General features: G+C 41.6%; 1 protein-coding gene across 3 annotated transcripts; it reads right to left on the minus strand.

The window, feature by feature from the left end:
• Positions 1–7,357: 7,357 nt before the first annotated feature.
• klhl14 (kelch-like family member 14) lies at positions 7,358–21,630 on the minus strand. 3 transcript variants are annotated; one of them, XM_044046920.1, is made up of 9 exons: positions 21,515–21,630; positions 19,756–20,656; positions 17,884–18,005; positions 12,455–12,544; positions 11,933–12,011; positions 11,264–11,454; positions 10,156–10,314; positions 9,002–9,159; positions 7,358–7,954 (listed from the first exon to the last, which is right to left on the minus strand). In XM_044046920.1, the coding sequence occupies exons 2-9, from the start codon at positions 20,631–20,633 to the stop codon at positions 7,814–7,816; spliced, it is 1,818 nt and encodes a 605-aa protein (XP_043902855.1). In that variant the 5' UTR covers positions 20,634–20,656; positions 21,515–21,630; the 3' UTR covers positions 7,358–7,813. The 3 variants fall into 3 exon arrangements, with proteins under 3 accessions (XP_043902855.1, XP_043902768.1, XP_043902713.1); XM_044046833.1 differs by lacking the exon at positions 21,515–21,630 and adding an exon at positions 21,296–21,496; XM_044046778.1 differs by lacking the exon at positions 21,515–21,630 and adding an exon at positions 20,747–21,496.
• Positions 21,631–23,412: the final 1,782 nt, after the last annotated feature.

Raw genomic sequence — 23,412 nt, forward strand, 5'->3', positions numbered from 1 at the left:
TGTATTTCCTTCATGTGTTCCTTCAAGTAAAATTGACTTTTCATTAATATGTGTGTAATGTTAAACGTAATTTGGGTTTGAAAGCCTCAGAATACATCTTTAATATGTCCTTTAGGCAAACCTTATAGGCGTAATGGAAGCTAGAATGTTTCCAAAAGCAGAGTGAATGGTCAAACCAGTCTGAGCAGAGCAGAAGCATATAATGACATATTTTCTAGTAGTGACCAAGGATCTTTAAACTCATTTAAGAATTTCAGCAGCTTCATCACCTGAAAAATGCTCCAAGAGGCTACCTGTTATAATGTTTCTGCTGTGTCTGATCTTTATATAAGCATTTTCAATGTAATAATGCCAATATGTTAATGTTAGCTTTTAGTCAATTCAAGTCAACTTTATATCTAGAGCACATTTAAAAACAACCATCAGTGTTTTACAGATTTAAAGGCACAGTAACATAAAAGGCATACAACATAAATCAATAAAAATAGAAGTAAAACAGACATAATAGAATAGTAAAAGGCTACACACTCCAGAGAAGTGTAGCTTCTCTGGACTACAGTAGTAAAATGCAGCATCACAGAACTTGCACGTGTTTCCGTAAACTCCGTCTTTGTTTTCTCTGTGCAACAAAATACAATGGGGTACTTCTTTTTTTTTTACAGTAAAACTAAATTATTGAGTTTAATAAAAACGTAGGATAGTATACTTTCCTATTCCTACAAACATTTCAGCTTGAATGCAGAGTTACCAAGGGAAGGCCACTGCTTGTCTGCACTTCTTCCCTAAATGATCGTCTCAGCCAGATCTTTGCTGCCACTGTGTTTGACTGGAAGAACAAAAGCTCTGAGGAGCAGCAGACGTGCAAAAAATAGACCCGTGATTGTAATTGTCTGCAGACTACAAGATGTTTTTGTATAACCAACAAAGAGACGGTCTGATGCCTCATTCCAGTGACATGCTTTGTTTCCAGAATACTAAACACAACATAACGTGTTGTTTTTGCCATGGACGTGCACAGAAAGACCCCAGGTGGCACATGTGCATCTTTTTGAAAGACAGTTTCCAGTTTTTTAATCTGGAGTCAAGTGGAAAGGACTGGAAGGTTACTGGTTCAAGTCCCTACCAGGTGCCCCTTGAGCAAAGTACCCAATCCCCATTGCTCACTGTTAATTGTACACTCTATATTGACCCCAGCCATGAAGGCTACATCCAGTGTACTCCTAGTGCTGGTCCCAAACCTGCATACATGGATCACGGTGGCAACTCTGTGACAGGGAGAAGTTGAAAGACAAAAGAAGTGTGTAATCCTGCCCAAATATTGCATTTATGTTGTCATTTTAAGAAAGCAGTTGTTTTTATACAATCATTTTATAGAAACATGATTGGTTTGAGCATTTGCAGATTTGGGGATTAGGAAATTGGACACTCTAAATGAACCGTAGGTTACCCCACCTTTTGCCCAATGTCAACTGGGATTCTCACGTCCTTGATGTGGAGTATTGAAACATGGTTTGTGAAATAAATAAATAAATATGTAAATAAAAACAAGTAGTTCTTCCAATGCAAGGCTTGTTTTTATTTTCATTTGTCCATTAAAAATGAGGAGCCACACGGTTGGTGTCGCGGTTAGCACTCTTGCCTTTGCAGCAAGAAGACTCCGGTTTGAGCCCCAGTTGGACATTTCTCCATGGAGTTTGCATGTTCTACCCGGTATCCTCCCACAGTAGGTGTGATTGTGAGAGTGAATGGTTGTTTGTCTCTATATGTGGCCCTGTGATGGACTGGCAAACTGGCCTCGCCTGTTGCCCTATGTCAGCCGAGATCGGCACAGCGCCCCCCGCTGTGGAGGATAAAGCGGTAGAAAATGGAATGGATGGAATTAAAAATGATGAGAGGGTGCCCTTCTTTCACTTAAGTCCCTGCCCCCTTAATTGTCTGCAGGCCACTGGTTGCTGCTGTAATTATCCAGAGTAATTGTCATGAGAGACAAAACAAGGTTCTATGCTGTGAGCCGGGGCCGAGAGGAAGATGACTGAGTGTGGGAGAGGCAGAGGCACGGTGACTCACTCAGCAGCAGCAGCAGCAGCAGCATGACTCCTGCCCCTCACATATAGACTGAGCAGAGTCTGAGCTCAACTCTCTGCCCCTAAAAGCAGCACAGCGCGCGTCTGAGAGCCGCGAGACGGAGCAAGGTCAGCGCGCGCATTTACACGCGTGGCTTGATGGCGACTCCTGCTGCTCGCGGAGCGGGCTGACGCTCATTTTAGCACAGACGCGCAAGTTCACATGCACATGCCCTTTAATGCCAGAAATAAAAATGCAGCCTGAAATAAAATGATAAAGGCATTTGTATCATCAAACACACTTGGATGATATCCAGGGTGGAGCCATGACGCCTGGCTCACTTATTTAAAAGAATAAAAAAATAACACGGATGAATTTGCTTTAACAGCATCAAACAGCCTCCTGTTGCTGCACGGCTTGTCTAATTTGTTAAAGTTAAAACACTTGCTTTTCAATTTCAAATTCAAATGTTTCATCACTGGATCTCCGCTTTAATTAGACTCCCTGTCTTAGCCCGTCTTCTTCAGAAGCAGGACGCTAATCACCATTTATTTGGCTGCACAGTCTCCAGCCTGCTAATTGGAGGAGATGTTTTTCTTTAATTCCTTCGGAGTTAAGTGCTTAGGTCTACAAGCAAGTGGAGAAATCAAAGCAAACAGCCCAGGAAGAGATGATTAAGATTCCCCCGTGTTCGCGAGAGAATGGGGATCCATGCAGAGCTCGCGACAGGAAGCAATCATTTCAATTAAGTCATGTACTGATGAATTACATTGACAGGTTTTACCTTGAGGTGCCGCGCGCTCCGTCATCGCCACAGTGACCAGATACAGGTGGATCCCTCACGCAGCCCTCTCACCTCAGTCCAAGTTTAGAGGTCTGAGGATGGCTTCTCGTTGGATTCCTTGGGTGATGATTGCCGCTGCATGGCTATAAATACCGCTGGGTGGCTGCGAGCCAGGAGAGTGTGGCTCACAGGAACGTAAACAGGCATGGGGACAAGGAGAGAGGCATGGAAATCATCCTCATCATGTTCACGGTGGCAGATTATGAGTCACTCTGTGTGGTGTGGCTCACAGTGAATGGCCGATGGCTTCATTTAAAAAAAAGGAAAAAAAGAAAAGGGAAAAAAGACTTAATTAAAGCTGTGCATGTTCCTCAGAGGGAGATGAAATGAGTTTTTAAGTGAATCAAAGCAACAGGTCTGAAACCGCAGCACTGTGTGTGTGTGTGTGTGTGTGGGCACCAGATGCTCTGACCACTAGATGGTGGACTATAGCCACGCACCTGCCACACAGCGGGTGAGGAAGAGGAGAAGCATTGAGATTAATGGAGAAAGCACAAACAAGAACATCAATGTGGAGGTTACCTTGATCTCCATTCTTACTATTATTTGAATAGGAATGTATTTACTGTATAGGTCGCCTCACGCAGTGGTTCTCAAATCCATCCATTGAAATTGGATGGATTGACCCTAATGTGGAAGATAAAAGGGCAGAAGATGGATGGACGTGTGTGTGTCCAGTCTTGAAGAAGCCTCTAAGATGAGAGGTGAAATGGTGAACCATCTTCAAACTCTAGCAAGTCCATTTGACTACAACTAACCTTCACTGGTCTCAGGTGTTGGTATATTCTTGAAATGAGACCGGGGGACACAGTTCAGCAAACTAATATAAAGGGTCCTCACCTGTCTGTCACAGTGTAACACATACTGGACCAAGTGACCAAAATAATAATAATGACAGTAAATGTTAAAGTTTTTCTCCAGCAGCTCTCCTTCTCATCCGTCACACTCTTGCTAAAACAAGTACATTCGAACCAAAGACCAAATCAAGTCTTAAACTTTTGACATAATTAGTTTGTACAAATTAAAACCATTAATAAATGTTTTGTAGTCATTTTCCTTAACATTGTTGGTCTTTCTCTTCATCACACACTGGTGTGTGTTTACCAACACATATATCAGTTTCATCAATGTTCAGTTACACACATCCTGACTCATCTGGTAGCTCTTCCTCCTCCTCCTCCTCCTCCTCCTCCTCCTCCTCTTCTTCATGTTTCACCTGCTGCATCTTTTGCCTTCATCCTCAATATCCACAATAGCATATTGTCTTCAGTGAGTTCGACATATAAGACTCGAGTGACAGATAAATAGATCCAGGGCTCTTCAGACAACATTCACACATAAACCCCCTGAAGCCCACGGGCTAATGATGCCTCTGTGTGTGCGTAGATAATGAAAAGGTCAGTTGTGTTCATTTTAAAGCGATCCTTGTTATTCCCTGAGCTCTGAATAGGTGTCAGCATCGAGACTGAGAGCCCTGTAGAAACCATCTGCTGCCACCAATGCTGAAAGGTAAATGAAGACTTCAAAATCACACTCACACAGACACGCAGACAGTCTGTGCTCCTTTGCCCATACATCTTCATTTTTATTTTATTTTTTTACCCTGTAATGACTTTGTTTTAATGATGATGATGTTATTCTTTCATCGCCCACTATCCCCTCAGCTGGTGTGTTCAGTCTAGTTCTTTTTGTCAAGAAAAGACACTCACTTCAGATTTTAAGGCCCAATAAGTAACATTTCTAAGGGTTCATGGGCAGAAACTGATCACACAGGTGTGTGTATTCACTATTAAGTCTTGAATGTGTACTTTAAGAGCCTCTTGTGCCACCATGTTTGCACAGCAGCCCCAACAGATGTGTATTTCTTATTTTGCAGTGACAGCTTATATGTAAACAAGGCCCTCATATGTTAATAAAACAAAGAAGGAGGGAGAAACGGCAGAAAGAGTGGTTCACTTGAGGAATGGAGAGAGGTGCTAACATCCTATTAACACCCTTTCCGTTCTGCAAACGCCACCGTACTCATGTAACACACCTGGGAAAATTTCAATGTGCCGTCTCGCCTTTAGATGTCACACATTTTCTCCACACTGGACCTTGAAATATATCACTTCAAGACAGGTTTCTGAGGAGAATGTGACACACTCACACAACGACATCTCCACGTAGTTTATAATGTGAATTAGAAATGGATTTATATCATCGAACAGAGTCATCTTTATGGGAAAATGAAGCGGTATTATCCTCTGGGCACATGGCAAACTGAAGAGAAACTGCTGTGGCTGAAAGAATGTAACACAGAATAAACCATCAGGTGTGTGTATGTGTTGGGGGGACGTGCATGCTGTTCGTCGCATGAGACAGTTGGTAGTAAATGGTTGGCAAATCAAATCTGGTCTGGCATGAGCGGCTGCCCCGAGGATAAACATGAGATCTGGTCTGAACGTTTACTGGCTCACATTTTACAGACTCCTGCTCCGTGTAATGCTGCTTTAATTTTCCGAGGTTGACGGAGACGGGTGCTGTTGTTTACGTCAGTCAGTCTAAGAAGAGGTTGAAGAAGGGAACTCTGCGAGTTTAATCAGTCCCGTATACTGACATCACTGTACTGTGATCCAGGGGGAGTAAAATTGTTAATAAGTACATGTCATCAAATGCTGATTTGTGTCATTCTTTTCTTTTTATGCTACTTAAAGGTCCAGTATGTGAGAATTAGTGACATCTAATGGTGAGATTGCAAAACGGTGGTGCGAGAGTCTTGCTTTAACGCAACAAAAACCAAACTATTATTTTATTTTAAAGCAATTATATACTCATATACATATTTATGAGTATAGTTTATTCAAATTCTGCGAATCAACCTTCCTTTAAAATACACACTGGACCTTTTAATACACATAAATATTAGCATAAATATAAGTTCAAGCTTGTGAGGTTGGAGGGGCTGCTGGTGCTGGTGACAAAGGGCGAAAATACCCGAAACCCAGGTCCTTTCGCTGCAAGGCATCAGCACTAACCACTACTCCGCTGTGTGACTGATTAAATAAATTAAAAACATTGGTGGATGAGATTGTAGGCCCCTGAACACCCTCTACTTTGACACCTATTTTGTGACTTCATTCTACCAAATTCATTCCAAGTTATTCTTTCTATGATTCTTTGAAGCCCAGTTTCCCACTGAACTGGGTTTTCTCTTTCAAGGAAAGAAAAAAATATCTGATCAGGGACAATTCAGTTGCACATTGAAGGGCAGTGACGTAGCAGAGGAAACACATACAAAAGGTCAAATTCAGCGTTCTTTCTGAAATATTGTGGGGAAAAAACAAAAAACTATAAGGACATTTTAATCATCAAGAGTCAATTTATTTTCATATTCTAAAATTCAAAGGACATAACAGGATTTGAGAATAAATCCAAGGTTGAGTGCACAAAAATGTTTCACTGCAAGCGATTATGTACAAGAATGAAATCAACAAATCTGTACAGAATTCAACAGGTACTGCATTAATATTTAGAGTCGACTTTTTGAACCTAATAACGTAGACTAGACTGGACTTAGATTCATTTGTAGTAAAGGTATTATTATTTTTTTCAAACACATCACATTAATTCATTTACATTTTTAGTGAACTTTTTTTTTTTTGCTGAATTATAAGTTCACTTTTAGTGCATTAAGGATCACTTGATGTTTTTTTGGTTTTTCACCCATTAAAGATTATATCCCGTCGAGCTAATGCTACGCAGCCTCATAAATGGACCTGTTAACATTAACCGGCAAAGGGAGAGCAAAACCAAACAAACATCGTCCCCATCTGTTTGCCCAAACGTGCCACCCATTAATACATTGGCTAGCAATTACAATTTGATTGTACCATCATCGTATAATTAACGTGAACATTAGTGCGTCATATGAACATTAAAAGTCTATGGTAAATCCTTAAATTGTTTGACTTGCAGCACAAAGAATAGCTGCCATAAACATTTGGCAAGATTTTTTTTTTCTTCTGTCAAGCAGGTAACCTGTAAGGAACTCTCTGTTCAACAAGTTATACAGAAACACGACTTTAACCAGCATGGAAATTATTATGACAACTAGTTAAATATTAGGGCCGGGTGATACAAACACATCCTCGTAAAGATCATTGTGTAATACATTTTTTTTTTGTCGGTGTGGTTGCGTATATTGCTTGAACCTTGGGGTATTTGCTTGCGGGTCCTAGTTCCTCACATCTGTTGTCAGAGCAATTTGTTTTAGACGGAAATCTGTTCATTTTCAGACAAAGACAACAACCAAACAGTCGCGCATTTGTCAACAAGGTAGGTTCGTGATGCGTCAGAGAAAAACGAGTGGTAATATGAGTAATAATTCATTGATTTTGATCCACTTTTGATCATCACAAGCGATGTAACTCACCCAGCCCTACTTTAACTCACCCCCACCCCCCCGTGACGCTTCTCTCCTCCCAGTGTCAGTCCATGAATCAACGCAGCATTCTGCTGGAAATATTCGTCTACTGAATACAAGATACAATGGATTTGAAAGCTATAATTCAGTTCAACACTATGCGTGCTATAGAAGAGAAGGCAAAAAACACTCACTATCAGTTTTTAAAGAAAACTCAAATATGAAATTGACCATTTCTCATAACACCGATGAGTTTAAATACATGAGTTACACAATTTTCTTTTCTGTTCTTTTGTTTTTTTTTTTTCCTTCCAAACCTTCAGTAGGGAATAACGAAAGTGCTCTTGGTCAAACCTGTAAAAAAATAATTTATACACTCCCTTGTCATCTCACCGGAGGGTTTGTCACAAAATGGTTGACAACTGTTTTGCTTATTGATGGTCCTCCCCCCAGTCTCTCGGCAGCTTCTTGCCCTCACCGCCCGTTGGTTGGATTAGTTGTCATTTGTTAAAAGGAAGGCAGGCGGGCAGAATGACGGTGGAACAGGCTGGGCCCGCTAAAGGCTCCGCCACCTCTCCCTCCAACTCTGTCCATGTTCCTTTCTCTGGGCTGTAGCAGATGGTAGAAGACTTATAGGCTCCCTGAGGAAAACAAAAATAAAGTCATTCTCGTCATTAATCTTAATGCTGTTTGGATTTGTAACCAGGGGGGGGGGAGTGTGTGATCAAAAAGCAGGGGAAATTTTAATGTAAAAGTCTGCAGATTTTTGGAATACTTTGTGAACAAAGTCCATACAAAACTTAAGGATTTTGAAGTGAGCCACACAGTGGTTGCAGTGGAGAGACATGACTCTTCATTACAAGACGGCATGGGCTCTTAATGTTTTTTGATTTAATGTCACAGTCACCGGCCGGATGCACTACAATAAGCACCAACGTATGTTCATTCACACCTAAAAATAGGTTTCTAAAATTAAAGTAGTGGGCCATTTTAATAAATTACTAAGTTTGTAACTGTGAATGAAATGTCATGTGAGACTTAGAGACAGACTCTAAGCCTTGCTGGCTCCACATCCACAAGTCCTGTGGACAAAAGCTGGATTTGGAATGCTGGCAATCATTATACACGTGAAGCATGTGACTCAAGCGCTCACTGAAGATCCAGTTTAGAGTTAAGTGGTGCGCTCAGGAGAAAGGAACACCTCTAAATCAACAAGAATGCCACATTTTCATCATGTTTTAGGTTTCACTGTAGCACTTCTAACCACACCATAACACTGCTGGCACCAGTGTGGAGGATTAACACCACCAGCTGTTTATCTTGATGAACCAACTCCTAATATTCACATAATGGTGTGGTAAAGTGGAGGGAAATGTGTAAAAATGAGTAATACATTTTCTCACAGTAAGAGAAAACATGTGCAACACTTGGATGAAACAGAAGTACGGTGAGTTAACCACCATTCGGGTAATAAGTGTGATTGAATGTATCGGTGTAATTTCTGAATGAGTCAGTGTTGTAGATGACGTATGTTGTGATTTGGAACAATACAGTTATATTTGTACACCGTGTCTGAGATATGCAGGGAGAAGAATGATGTATTTCATTTTCTGTGCAAGACCGAAAACCAGGAAAAGTCACAATCGTGTAAAAAACGTGTACTATAAAAAGAAATTTTACAAAAGTACCATGCTCCAGCTGTAACCTCCCACGAGGAAGATGCTGTCATCTAGAACTGCACAGCCCGGCCCACTGCGACCCTCCAGGATGGGTGTCTGCAGGATGTTCCACTGGTCAGCTTTGGGGTCATAACACTCTACCAACATCACGTCTAGATGAGAGAAACCTGGGAGAGTGCGAGGACAACTGTGTTAAAATAATGGCGTTTGTGCATCTTAACATGTCAGTAGTAAATCAGTTGTTTGTCTATAAAAATATTTTCTTCTAACTCGCACGTGAACTGAAACATGTCTGCCATAGTAAAAAACAGTTTGGGTTTCTATTCATGTGCTTTCTTCTGTTTTATCAGGGGGTGGGGTATTATGGGTAAAACCAAGTGATGTGAACTTTGAAATCATGATAATGACGACCATGTCACGGCCACAATATGCAATTAAAGGTCCAGTGAGTATGAAGTGGTGACATCTAACAGTGAGACAGAGGGGTGCAACAAGTGGAGGACTCCGTTGTTCACTCTGATGACGAAAATCTGATGACCTCTGCATACCAGAGAGGATGTAAACCACTCTCCCACTGTCTCCACTGTTTGTGAATTAGGTTTATGCAGGCAGGAGCTATTTACCTCCATTTGCTTGGTAAGCTACGACGGAGTATTAGGGCCAAACTGAAAAGAACGTCGAATGAAGTTGTAATATTACGAGAATAACGTCATTATTGAAAGCATTGACGATCACCTGTAACCTGTGATTAGTAGGACTTTATTCTCAAAAGGTTTGTCTATTTATGCTGCTGAAGAAACGCACTGGCACAAAATGGCGGCCTACAAAAAGCAAGGCCTTTTCCTGAACTATTGTTCATGTAAAAGGATTTCTTTCCTCAGGCTTTTATTTTGAAGTGATACTCCAAACATACTTATAACCATATTAAATGTCTGCCAATAACCACTCCTAAATGTTACAGAGTGAACCTTCAAATATGGTCTTAGACACTCTCATCTGGATGTTCTCATGTCTCTCAGGGACTCCAAAGCCTTATTTGATTAAAACTACATGATCCTGCTTTTCAAATGTACCTGGACCAAACACACAAAACAAACAAACAAACAAAAAGATCAATCTGAAAACCTTTTTCCCTTGATTTCCTGAAACGCTCGAGCACTTACCTTTCAAATGGTTTCCACCAATAGCATATAGGCGGTCATTCATTCCTGCCAGGGCATGAATGGCGCGCTTTGTGTTCATATCCTGTTTCCGAGCCCACACATCCATTATGGGGTCGTAACAGTAGAGCCAGGACACATACTCTCCATTGTGAACTCCTCCTGCAACAAGTAAGCACACAATTCTGTCTATAAAAACTGTGCTGAAATACATGGAGCACTGTAGATGCACTGTAGATGCCGAAATGACATGTATCTGTACACTGATCTGCAAAAGTCATGCTTTCCTTTATTATTTATTACAAATGCCAGGTGACAAATGACCTACAAACTATAACTATCTGCATATATTCATACTATACAGAAGAACACGCTTACAGAAAAGCTTATTGGCTCTTTTTGAACCAGAACCTTTGTTGCTGGCTTAACATTTTTATTTTAATAGTGCGTCATAGTTAATGGTGCCTCCTCCAGTCAGCGCTATTCAAGCACAGAGCTGGCGCCTTTGTTCCCTTCTTTCAGTTTTACACTGTAATCACCGCCGTGGTGAATAATCCAGCACACTAGTCACGTCATAAAGTTCACCAGTGATTCACTGATAGTCAGCTCTTGGAAGGGGGAGGGAGGATATTGATTAATGACTCTCTGCGTTAGTGTGATAAATCTTTGGCTGAACATAAAGTTGTCATAGATTTGTACATTTTACAATATTGGTAAGAAAAATAAGCGTAAGAATATACTGAAACTCCATTGGTTACAGCATTTTGTAAATGATGTTCCCATTTTGAGGGAAAAAGACGATGAAACACAACACATGTGAGCAGACACCGAGCAGAGTGATTGACAGCTGGTATTGTCCAACAGGAGCCTGGTTGCAGTTGATGTTTGTAAGTAACCTTAAAATGGCACCGGTCATTTTATGACAAGGCTTCAAAATCAGATTCTTATAATACAATGCAATAGTGCCTTATGAAAAGATGTTGAATTATCGTATGACAATCAGACAATGACTTTTCAGCTGATAAATAGAGGCTGCGCGATGCGCATCCGGCACATTTTCTTTCAAAAGAAGAACAAATGTGATTGAGCGAGCGTCAGCTTCTCTTCTGACCTGATATGTAGATCTTGCCATTATGTACAGCTCCTGCGTGGGCAGCCAGCGGCTGAGGCAGAGACGACACATAGTTCCACTCGTTAGTCTCCAGGTTGTAGGACTCCACGCTGGAGAGGTAGCCCGTCTCGTTCCGACCGCCAATCACGTACAGGTGCTTCTCCAGGCGGCAGGCGAAGAAACTGGCTCTCCTGAGGAGCGGGTGTCAAACAGACAACATCATTAAAGTGGCAATGACAAGATCTTCTGAGTGGAAAGGAAATTATTTGGGGATTAAGACTCTCCATCTCTCTCTCTTCTAGTTTTACAGTTGAGGTGTGAAGAGTTACATGTTTGCCAGGTGTGACCAGCTGTTAAACACCACAGCAATGATATTTATTTATTTATCAATTTAGCATAAGAAACGTTTTTTACATTTCTACAGTTACTATAAATACTGTACATTTAGCTTAAACTGTGCACAATATGGAAAAAAAAACACCTTGTCATTTCTAAAATCTTTTCTTATTTCCATCCTATGATGCTTATACCTACTTGCCGCCCATTGGAAACCTTGCATTTGGTGAACATTGAACAAAAACACCGATCCAATGGAAAATATCATTTAAAACCTTAATACATATGAATGCATGAATAGACGAAACCACACCCAAATACAAGTAGACTCACCTCTCTTGCATGGGGGGCAACTGTATCCAACTGTTAAATCTGGGGTCATAGCGGCTGACAAAATGAGTGCTGTGCTTTCCTGCAAGAACAGACACAAAGCAATATTAAGGAAAGTACTTCATTAAGTTCAGGTTCATTTAGCAAAGTCTTGAATGTTCTCTGATAATGTATGTTGCTACATAAACCCTGCTGATTCCATCACGTGTAGATCACTGAAACTGGGCTGTTGTATTTTATTCCACAAAAAAAAAGCACCATTAACACGTCCAAACCACAAACACAAACATCCACAGTCTTGATAACTGTTTCCTGTGCCTATTATTGACTGGAGAGTGCTGTGTGTCCACTTAGAGCTGACCTGGTTGCAGAATGACTGTTTGAAACTCTCTCTGTGAAAGTGCTACATTCACTCTGATGGGGTTCCACGGCTAAAACTGCTCACTACACACAGTAAACACTGGCAATTTGTTGCTGTGTGAAGTCAGTCGGGAAAAGCGACCACAGTCAGTGGTGTTACGCTACCATTGGGGTTCCACTGGTCTTCTCCACCCAGCAGCATCAGGAAGTTCTCCACCTCCACCACGCAGTGATGAGCGCTGTTGTAAGGCATTACTAGGAGAGACAGGAAAATCAAAGGTGTAAGACGCAAAAGAATGACTATAATACATAAGGTCAGCGTCAGGAAAAGAAATCTGGCCATTCAACAACTATATTTGAGGGTATAATTGTATAATACAACATCACTGCCACCTGGACTATGGACAAGCCTCACTAGACTTAGGTTTAATCTAATAAACTTAAAAATAACACTTCCCCCTTTAACACCAAAATGTATCGCAGAAGACACGTTTGCGCAAAATTCCAACTGTTTCTGAAAGCTGAGAAGTTGCAAATCAAAGCCAACGTGTGCTTATTTTGGTACATAAAGACAAAAACTCAAACAAATGTTACATTAAATATGTTTTGTACTGTTCAAATTTCACATTTGACACACAAAAGCTGGTGTTCATGAATGTTATGTGCCAGGGTGCCGTGTGACACATCCTTTTTCCTGTGTGTGCTGTGTGCTTTGTGGGTCCGCCCATTCTGCTTGTTCCACAGGTGCCTCCAATTCAGCAATCAAGCTGTGGGCTTAAAAAGCTGTGGAACAGCTGGTATGGTGCTCGAGTTCTTTGGAGCCATGTGAGCTTGCAAGCCACTGAGGGGTTATTTTGGGTTTTGTTTTTACTGTTTTTACTGCTGTGTGTACTCTGTTCAACCTTTTTTCTTGTTACCAACGGTACATGTGATACTTTCACTAGTGGAAAAAGGGTGTATTTTTTTACTATTGTGGTTTGAGTTTGGTTGTATCTGGCTGGTGTCTTTCTCTTTCCTGTAGGCCAATCGGCTGCTTTTGGAGCAGCTTGTTTTAAGTTTACATTATGCTTTTTTTTATATACTGTTACGTTCTGTTTGTCCCTTCCATTCTTATTTTAAAATATAAAAACGTTTTGTTTTTCTCTTACTCACAGGACATTTTCTGGTGTTTTTATGGTTAAAATAAGCAACAACAAAAAAACTTCAGATGGACAATTTGGGGCTTAGATGTAATAAAAAAGAGCCCACTGATCCACATAGTCTAGATTTAATTCTACCACCTTAGTTTATTTGATCATTACATTTGCGTCCTACAAATTCAACGACACATGTACACCTGTCAGTTTATTAGATAAACATTGCTAAAAGTAATGGAGTCTAAAACAACAGTCCTGCAACAAATCCCGCCTTAATGACGGATATAATGTTTAGTTTTTATTGAAACCAGTTTTTTTTTTTTTTTTTTTTTTGGAAAAGCTGTTGATTCATCTTTATTGTCATATTGTCAGGCTGCATTCGTGATGACACTAAACAGAACAATCACACATGGACAGATGTGGCTATTATTTGGTCTTCATATTAATGAGCACGGGCTAAATAACAGACACATCTTTGTATAATGCAATATAGTTCAGCCGGCATCACAAACTACAGCCTCTGAAATCATCCCACAGTCGAGTGAGCGCCTCTCTTAAACAACTGCAATAAAAACTGAACATTAAAACCTTTATGAAGGATGATTTATGGTGTTATAGCTGAATGTATCAAATAAGCTGGCGCCTGATTGTGTGTGTGTGTGTGTGTGTGTGTGCTGACAGGAAAAGTTACATCTGTCTTAAAACGAACAACTTTATCAATGAATTTTTATTCTTAAATTAATTGAATCAACAACAACATCAACCATAATAAACAGTACACCCACATCTGAAGTAGAGGTCGACTGATGTGGGTTTTTCCTGTGGCTTATGATATTAGCGATATCAAATTATAACTAAGTGTTTAACATTGTCAAATAATAATTTGGATCATAGACTGTATATAATATAATAAATGGACACATGTTACCTCAGCTTAGTCAATCAGCAAGAAAGAATATACTGAAATGCCTCCAGGGGGCGACTATGCTGGTTGCAAAAAGAACTTAGTTTGAACGGAGGTCGATGGGAAAATGAGCTTTCACTTCTTTAAATGATGTATCCATTTAGAAAACAATTCATGATAAAGTACAGTGCATATGAGTGGACGCCAGTGTGACTGACAGCTGGTATTGTCCAATAAGACCTCTCATCTTTGCCAAACCTCAACATGGCATGATTTCTGAGGCTTTAAATCAAACTTCAGATTGTTATGGGTGATGTCAAGACCGGGGGCCAATTGATCAATATCTTAGCAACAAGTACCTGTAAGTGTTTCCGGAACAAAAATGTGAAAGTGTCCCTCTAACTAACCTCTATTGTTTCACAATGTGGAACAGCATTTAAACATTTCACGATAAAAAAGGGTTCATGTTATTAGAAAGTCTACACGATATAATCTCTTCTTTGGTGCTTTTTCATGTGACATCTGGTACTGAATTTAGGTTTCCCCCACTCATTCTATCTAGCATTAATATATGCCAAAGCAGCTATTAATCAACTACATCCTATAATACGAATGAGATGATACTGTACACCATCTTTGCACAAGTTATCATAAACTGCTACGGGCCCTCAGACGGAGCAGGACCCCTCATGGATAATATTCCCTCTTGTGTCTATGTTTTTGTGTTCCCCCCCTTCTCTTCCTCCATCTTTTTTTTTTTTTGGTGAAGTGACCCCATTGAGATGTAGAGAAATGGTCTTAGGTGACAGTCATAATGAACATGATCGTGTTCACTCAATAAATCTCAGGCCCGGTGCTTTTTGAGCACAAATCAGTGGAATGTTAAAGCCCACCTGTCTGTCTCCATCAGTCATTTCCACTGTCACCTCTCCACCGCCTGATGGATCACAGTTGCAGCAAAATTAGACAGCCTTGAATCTCATTTCTTTCCTATTGGTCTCCCCCTGCAATCTCACTCTGGCGGGCTGACATGTGCCGGTCCTCTCCATGGGAGGGGAGTCTCAGAAGGGAACTAATACCACATACGCTAAACACAGATTTATCTTGAATGAGGTGGGGATTAGGCTGTTTGCCTCTGGTGCACCTCAAAGACAAGTGCCATATGACTGGCAAATTCCCTTACATGCTATTTACATTATCATTCAGTCAGCAGTATATAGGACATGGACGGGTGGCTTCTTATTTGATGTCTAGTGACTTGCACTCGTACCAAAAATCATCTCGAGCCCACGTGAAAAGGAGATTATTGCTTTACAGTATGTTGCAGGCGACAGTGTGAGGACATTTTGCTTCTACAGGTGCCACAGATACAGGTGAGCAGTGGCATAAATAAACACAAGGCTGCACTGTCCGTAAAATAAAACATGATATATATATTTAATATACAGTATATCATGATATATTCTGAAGTATAATCTGAAAAAGAGTATGAAATCAGACTGCAACATTTGCCCCAAATTTTCCACTAAGCCCAGAGGTGAGCAGCCATAGGAGGGCAGGATGAGCACGTCCTCCATGAGATGGACGCCATCAATCCAGTCTACAGTGAGCTGCAGGGCTCACTAGAGGGAGTCAGAAACCTCTGCATAGAGGCACATTTGGGGTCGCTTGAATGACTCCACAGCTAATGCACCACTGCTGCTCGAGCTCTGACGTGCTTTTTTTTTTACCACCATTACAATTGCGTCCCACTGAGCTGCATTCCTTTGTTCCAGGCCACGCTGTGTGCCCGTCGTCCGTTTCCGAGCGTGACATTTTCATATCAGGACGTGGCGAAGGAGAGGAAGAGAACAGTGCAGGGTCTGTGGCTGAGCCAGTGCCTGCCTTTGTCTCGTGTTTGTCCACGCTGCCGTGGGTACACTAGATGGCAAACTTTCCACTAGAATCACCCGGCAGGAGCAGCAGCAGCTACATCTCACACTGAGAGAGATCAGATTCTCCCCAAATTGTGTTGATGAATGTCTTAATCAAAGGCTGTCCCTCTCAGGTTTCGCCTCATTGAAAAGTTATGATTGAATGTTAATAATCTTCTATTCCACGTCCATTGTGTGGAGGCTACATCAGGTGGTCATTGATGTGTTAAGGGATGATTTTGCAGTTTTGTCCTTCCACTTGGCCACGGACCATTTGAGTGTTAACTTTTTAGTTTTGAGTGATGGAAATCCCTATTGACCTTTTGCTTTCTGCAGTTTATACCCAGGAGTGTGACTTTAATGAGAAAATGACAATATAAACACCAGTGAGCTTCGGGCTGTTGTGTATGCATGCCTCCTTTTAATGGAATGCACCCCAAATGATTTAGACAAACAGGAGTGTACAACAAAAACAAGATGACTGCCAACAAATGCTATTTGAGCACAAAAAGGAACCAGTTCCAGCAAAGGCTGCTGCTGAATTTAAGACCCAACAACAGAAACATAACACCTGAATTAAGAGCTCGTGCCACACAGTGAGAAAATAAACTGCACAGCGCCGAGCTGACAGAAAACAGACCTGTAATGTGTATAAATGGAAAGAGGCTGCTGAGATATCACTCCAGCCAAAACAAAAGGACAAAAACTCGATATGTCCAGCAATGATGATGCAAAGGACAAATATAGTTGGCTATTAGCTCGCGTTTGACCTTTGCAATATGGCAACATTGTGGTGAGCCTCAAAAGGTCAAGGAAGACAGAGAGAAGACAGGGAAAGGTATAGGTGTGTTGTGTCGGGATGTGTTTCTAAATTCCCAAAGGATTACGATGTGTTCTCCGTAGATATGGTTTCCCCTTTTTAACAGAATAATTATTTTCTGTGAACCTGTGGCATCTTGTTTTCATTATAATATCATGAAATCGATATAACAAAATAGCCTGACAAAAATACCCCCACAGGTTTTGGGATACGTCTTTATTGTCTGTTATTACCACTATTATTTTTTGCTTAGTCCATTACAATCACCTATCTATTGATTATTTGTATAAGCAATACAGCTGCTGTCTTCCTGACCTTATCTGTTGGCATTTACTTCACCTGATACAAACCTGATATCAATAGTGACACCAGGTCAACAGGTTAATCCCGTGCTGTGTATTAGTATGGATCGGTGTAATTCGATGCTGCGCATTGATGAATGTGCGCAAACAATCAAGCTAAATTTTAAATGGCGATGAGATGTCATTCATTGTAGCTCTAGCTCTGCCACAATAGATCATTACACTCAAGTAAATCTCATCATGCATCCTGCCAGCATATTTCAGCAAAAACAAGAGAAACCGGGCATGAAGCTCCACAGTGCTGTAAAGTCACGCTCTGATTCAAAACTTATATTAAAAGTGATAGTGATACATTATTACCTGAAGGATTTAGGGAACTCCTTCCACTCATTTTCGGTGGAAATTAACCTGTGTTAAAGTCATCCATAGGAACAACTACTTCTCATCATAAAATCCACTAACACGCGATGCCCCGGGTTAAAAGAGGAAAAAGGAGGGAGCAACACTTTTGGTACTCACTTGTGAGGATCTTCCATGTCTTTTTCTCGTCGTCATAGTACTGGACCAAATTGCTGGGGAGACGATCGGGTCCAGGAGGCAAACCACCCACCAGTAACAGCATTCTCTTACTGGAACGGATTCTGTAATGTCAAAAGTGTGGGTGTGTTGACAAGTGTTTGGAAAGAGGAGAAAGAAAACAGGTATCAAGCCTTGACATAAAACATCCAAAGGCTAAAATGAACAAAAACCTGCAACCTCTGATTCCTTTATTTACATGATTCATTTGACATTATTAACAGAGTGTGTGTTTAATTGTTCCCTTAGTGTGTGAAAAATAAAATAAATGCATGGTTAGATATGTAGCGCATCCTTGTCCGACTACAACCACAGAAGTTGAGACTATACAATTAGACAACGTGCGTCCATGTTCATTATAATTAACCAAAAAAAAAATTGCTCTCCACCGCACTTATCCTTTTGATGTGTTATTGAACAATTATTGCACTCTAAATATATCTTTTCAATTAGCTGTGAAGCGAGGACAATCCTGCAGGGTGCCACGCTGGAGGCTAACGGCACAATTGACTACATAAACCTGCCTATACGACGTCTCCGTTTCATTGGCTGCGGTGATTCATGTGACATCACTGGGCCAGTCGTGAGATATTTCCCACTGTTTGTATATGATGTATAACCTCAAAGCTGCACACTTTACTCTACATTAATGCCCATTATCTGGCTCCTAATGGATTTCAACACAAGTCCACCAATTAATCACAATATACTGTAAAAAGATTAAGAGTAGCTGGCCTTTATATCCAGACACATTTTTCCCCCCAGTTTCATATTTTACTTTTTAATGCATGGCTAAATCACCATTGTCTCGGTAGGTTCTTCCTGCTACTGGCCCACTCTGAAGTGTTTGGGGGTTATTCATATGCAAATGAGCCCCTGGACATAGATAATAATGATTAATTGAGAGGAGAGAAACAGTGGCATGTGAAACTAATTATGAGGATTCCTGATTCCCTGCTCATTTAGGTCCATATGTGGGAATAGATATGTTAGTGGGATAATAGAGGAAGAGATACGTGTAAAATAATTCTACTTTGACCTGATAGCATTATTTAAATATCTGAATACAGATGCCCACACTGAAAACAATTGTTCTGACTCGACCAGCAAACGACAGTCAGCTGACGACAGCACTAACCAGTCAACTTGGTGACAACACAGACAAGCCCCTCAAAGTGCTCATCGGGACAAACAGGAAAGCAAACCATCCATGGCCTGCTTTTTGTGAGAGTGAGACACAAGCCTCTAACCTGAATAACATAACATTGCCATTTAAAAAAGAAAAAAATGTTATGCAACACTTTTTCCTATATAGCCCACCTGGATATACTTTTACTTTTATACTAGATTTCCATTGACTGTGTTATATTTCTGTTTGTCTGGGCCTTGTACTTACATCATAATTGTTATGTAATTGCCATGTAATTCTGGTATAAATCTAATTATATCATTTCAAAATTGAATTCACGAGAGTTCCCACAAATCGAATTCATAACTTTCATCTGGTTTGTTGCGTCTTGTCTGCACAGATTAGAGAGCAATTACACAGATGTGTGAGGAAATAAAATTTTTTTTTTTCCCCCTTCACCAAAACATAAGGTAACATTGTAATTACGAATACAGGGTAGCATCAACCCTTCTGACAGCTGGGTAATATTTTACAGGAAGAACCCCCCCTCTGTTGTCATTACCTGTGCCTCAGAGTGCCTCACACCTCTCACTGACCACCCACACAAGCAGTGGGACCAAACATTAAAACATAAAATTGAATCACCCTACATCCATCCTGGATGTTTGTGTTTGTCTTGTGCTTACCTGCTGGCCATAGTCTGCCTGCAGTGCTGCCTGAAGGGCATCAGGTGGTAGTTCATGGCATCCAGGAGTAGTTTCTGGCACACAGGGTCACTCCTCATGAAGTCAACAGACTGCACCCTCTCCACCAGCTCCGGGGCAGGTATGAGGGCGAAACGCAGCCTCTTCATAAGGTCTGGTGCATAGTGCATGCGAGTCTCCCGGTCATGCTCCAGCCAGAGGACTGACATCTGGAAGAGAGCCAGCTCTGACTCCACCGGGGGTGGCAGAGCATCTAGCATGGCACACATCTCCTCAAAGTTCAGCAGAAGCACATCCTCCACCAGGTACTTGTTGGCCAGCTTCTTGGTCTCATCGAGTCCATGGAGCGCTGCAATCTTGCAGATCTGCTTATAGTTCTGCACGGAGATCTGGTCGTTGAGGAACTGCACGCTGAGCTTAGTAATCTGGGGCACGTTGAGGATCTTGCTGACTGACAGCACCTCTTCCACTGTGTCCAGGGAAAGAGTCACGTTGGCAGTGTAGAGGTACTCCAGCACTAATCGCAGTCCAATGGAGGAGCAGCCTTGGAGTACCAGGTTGTTGATGGGCCTGGCACTGGGAGTCACCAGCTTGTCATCAGGAGAAGATGATGGGGTCCCACTGCTGCCCTGGTCCCCTTTGCTCCCCTCATTGTTGATCACATTATGGGAGGAGAAGAGGGATCTGAAATACTGGGAGCAGGACGCCAGCACAGCTTTGTGGCAGTGGAACTGCTGTCCCTGGGCAGTGAGAGTCACATCACAGAAAAGCTGTTTCCTCCATAAGAGATTGAGCCCGTGCAGCAGGGTGTCACTGTGTGTTGGGTCAAAGGTGGATGTTCTATCACCCGATCTGGACATGACTTCCTGACTGTGAACGCCACCTAGGCAACAAATAAACCATGCAAGCCATTTACCTCAGGTCATTTATTTGCACAACACTACATGCAGCCCTATGGATGCTTTCACTCAACTGTCACAATAGGAATAAACGATTTCTTGAATAAGTTATTGAATAGAACGCGCGTCCGTCCAGCAGGGTAGAACCGGTGCCATGTCAGGCGGCGACAACCTACATCCACCAGCAGCAGCAGCACCACCGCCGCCGCCGCCACTGCCGCGGATGCAGCCGCTTTCAACTTTGCGCTGTGGTCGTAAAGCAGCAAACAAAAACGCAGTAGTTCCCACAGCGTGCCACTCTTATTCATTCTCAACCCGAGCGCCAGATGATCTTAATGGAGGCTGAGGTGTGAAGGGCGCAGTCAAAACAAAACAGCCAGGAGGATACGGACGGAGATGCTGCTGCAGCTCGGTGGCGCGGCTGAAGTTGTCGGATGAGGGGGGGAAAAAAGCAGACGGACAACATGCAGCATTCAGCCAACACTTATCCCCTCTCCTATCTTCCTGCACACCCACACGACGAGGACATTACACACGGCATAGATTTACGGAGTCGTACAAAAGCAATTAGTTTGTCTGAGTGCAAGCCGAGCAGCAGCGGCACGTTTTCGCTTTTAGTCTACCTGAGAGTTACGCGGACGTGAGTACCAACAAAATATTCCGAGCAATGCAGAAGTTACATGTAACATGCATGCCTAATGTTTCCAGTAGCGGCACAAAAGCTATTTTAAGGTGCGTAATGTGCGCAAACTTGGCACAAGCGTGTAGCAACGTTGTCGCCAGATTCACTAAAAGCGCCTGTCACAACTAAATGATGTGAGCAGTTTGCCTGAGAAACTTACCTGACTTCAGCTCTTCACCAAAAAAACACCCACAGAAAGTAAGCTTCAGGTTTCCAATAATTTTCCTTTGTTCTCCTTTTGTAAGAAATGTCCTTTCTCCTCCTAAAAGTCTATAGTCGCTGGTGGTGCCTTAAAATAACCATGGAGTCCCAACTCTTAAAGTCACTATTTCAGGTTATTTGTTGACGTTGATCATTTGTTCTTCTGAATTAACAAGAAGTGTGTGAGTGTGTGAGAGGGAGCTGTGCTTTCTGCAAGAGAAGAAGAAGAAGAAATATACGTGTGACAAATTATGCTACCAAGAAACAACACATCATTATCCTTGGGCCTGGGGCTCAGTGAGTCGTAACGAGAGTAATAGGAAATCCACGGTTGGGGAGAGAAACGGTCGTGCATGGCCGGTGGAGAGAGACCATGCAGGGGTATGGATGCTGGAGAGACTCGCAAAATTATGGCTCAAGGCTATTGTAAAAACTGTCGAGCGTAAATGACTGCGATTTCAAACATCTATGGAAGAAAGAAAAGAGAAAGGGGGGAGAAAACCGAGTCTTTCCCTCGCTGTTATAGAGAGAACCGTCAAGTTTTAGTGCGCATTGCTAATTAGTCAATTTCTCTCTGCCTTCACAGCCCGACGACTTTGCTGCTGAGCTGAAACTGCTAATTTCTGGGACCAGCCTTTTTTTGGCTGTGAACTGGATGGATGAATGGCTTGTCTCGCACAAATGACAAAAAGCCCCTGCCTTAATCTCCATCGCCAAAATAACCCCTCATCTCATTCTGCTCCTGCTAGTCCTTCAAAAGAAGGTGCACAAACTCAAGTTTTTGCATAGATTGTATTATAAACACTACATCATGTCCTTACAATGTTTATCATGTTTAATTAAAGCACATAAACCCCCACACACACACACACACACACACACACACACAAACAAAGTGATGGAAAGTTACTAAACAACATGCAGAAAAATGGAAGTTGCACACACTATATACAGTGTTTGGATGCACTATTATCTCATCTGGTGCAGTTCATTGTTTCATGACCTGCAGGCCCAGCTGCAGGCCTGTAAACACAAAAGGGCTGAAACCCAATACAACATCCATCAGTGCACAGTAGTGTGGTGTAGCTATGTGAAAGTCCAGTTTGTAGATTTAGATTTCACATACCTCCATGTTTCCTCCACCAAAGCCCGGACTACCCATGAACAGCTGCATCGCAAACAAGTCATAAGCTAAAAGTTATTTATGGCACATTATTCAGTCTAACATCTTCTCAGATTAATGCATGTGTGACATTTTAAAGCCTTGACATCAAGACATATTCACATGCAATTAAATTAGGAGTGTGGCCTTGCACATTAGGGAATTAAGAGAATGCAATCCTGATTATTAGATAATTGCAGGATGGAAAACAACTGCCAATCAAACAATTTTAGATATGACTTATTAGGACAGAATAAACTGTCAATTAAATAAAGAGCTCAGTTAGAGTAAAAAAAAAACGAAGAAGAAAAAAAAAACAACTTGCATGCAGGACTCCCGTGGGACCAGAAGTGACAGATACCTCACAAGTTATGAAATGACAGATAAGGATAAATGGGTTTGTTCATGTACTATGAAATAGAGCCACACCGTGCTATACTTGAAGCAATAACAGGCCACATATAGGCAGCTTTTATAACATTGCTGGGCATATATAACTTGCCGTCCTGCTAACGCGTGAGGCGACTGATTAGTGCGCTGCGTCTCAAACAATTATCACCACTCAAGGAAAACTTCAAGACTCGAGCATTAATTAGTGGTTTCTTTGAAACCACCGAGAAAGCAGTTTATGTATTGATGACGGATATTATAATTGTGTGGCCTCTCGTTTTGGAGGCACTTGCCACTACGAGGCA

Source organism: Solea senegalensis, linkage group LG1 (genome assembly GCF_019176455.1).
Source record: "Solea senegalensis isolate Sse05_10M linkage group LG1, IFAPA_SoseM_1, whole genome shotgun sequence".
NCBI lineage: Eukaryota > Metazoa > Chordata > Actinopteri > Pleuronectiformes > Soleidae > Solea > Solea senegalensis.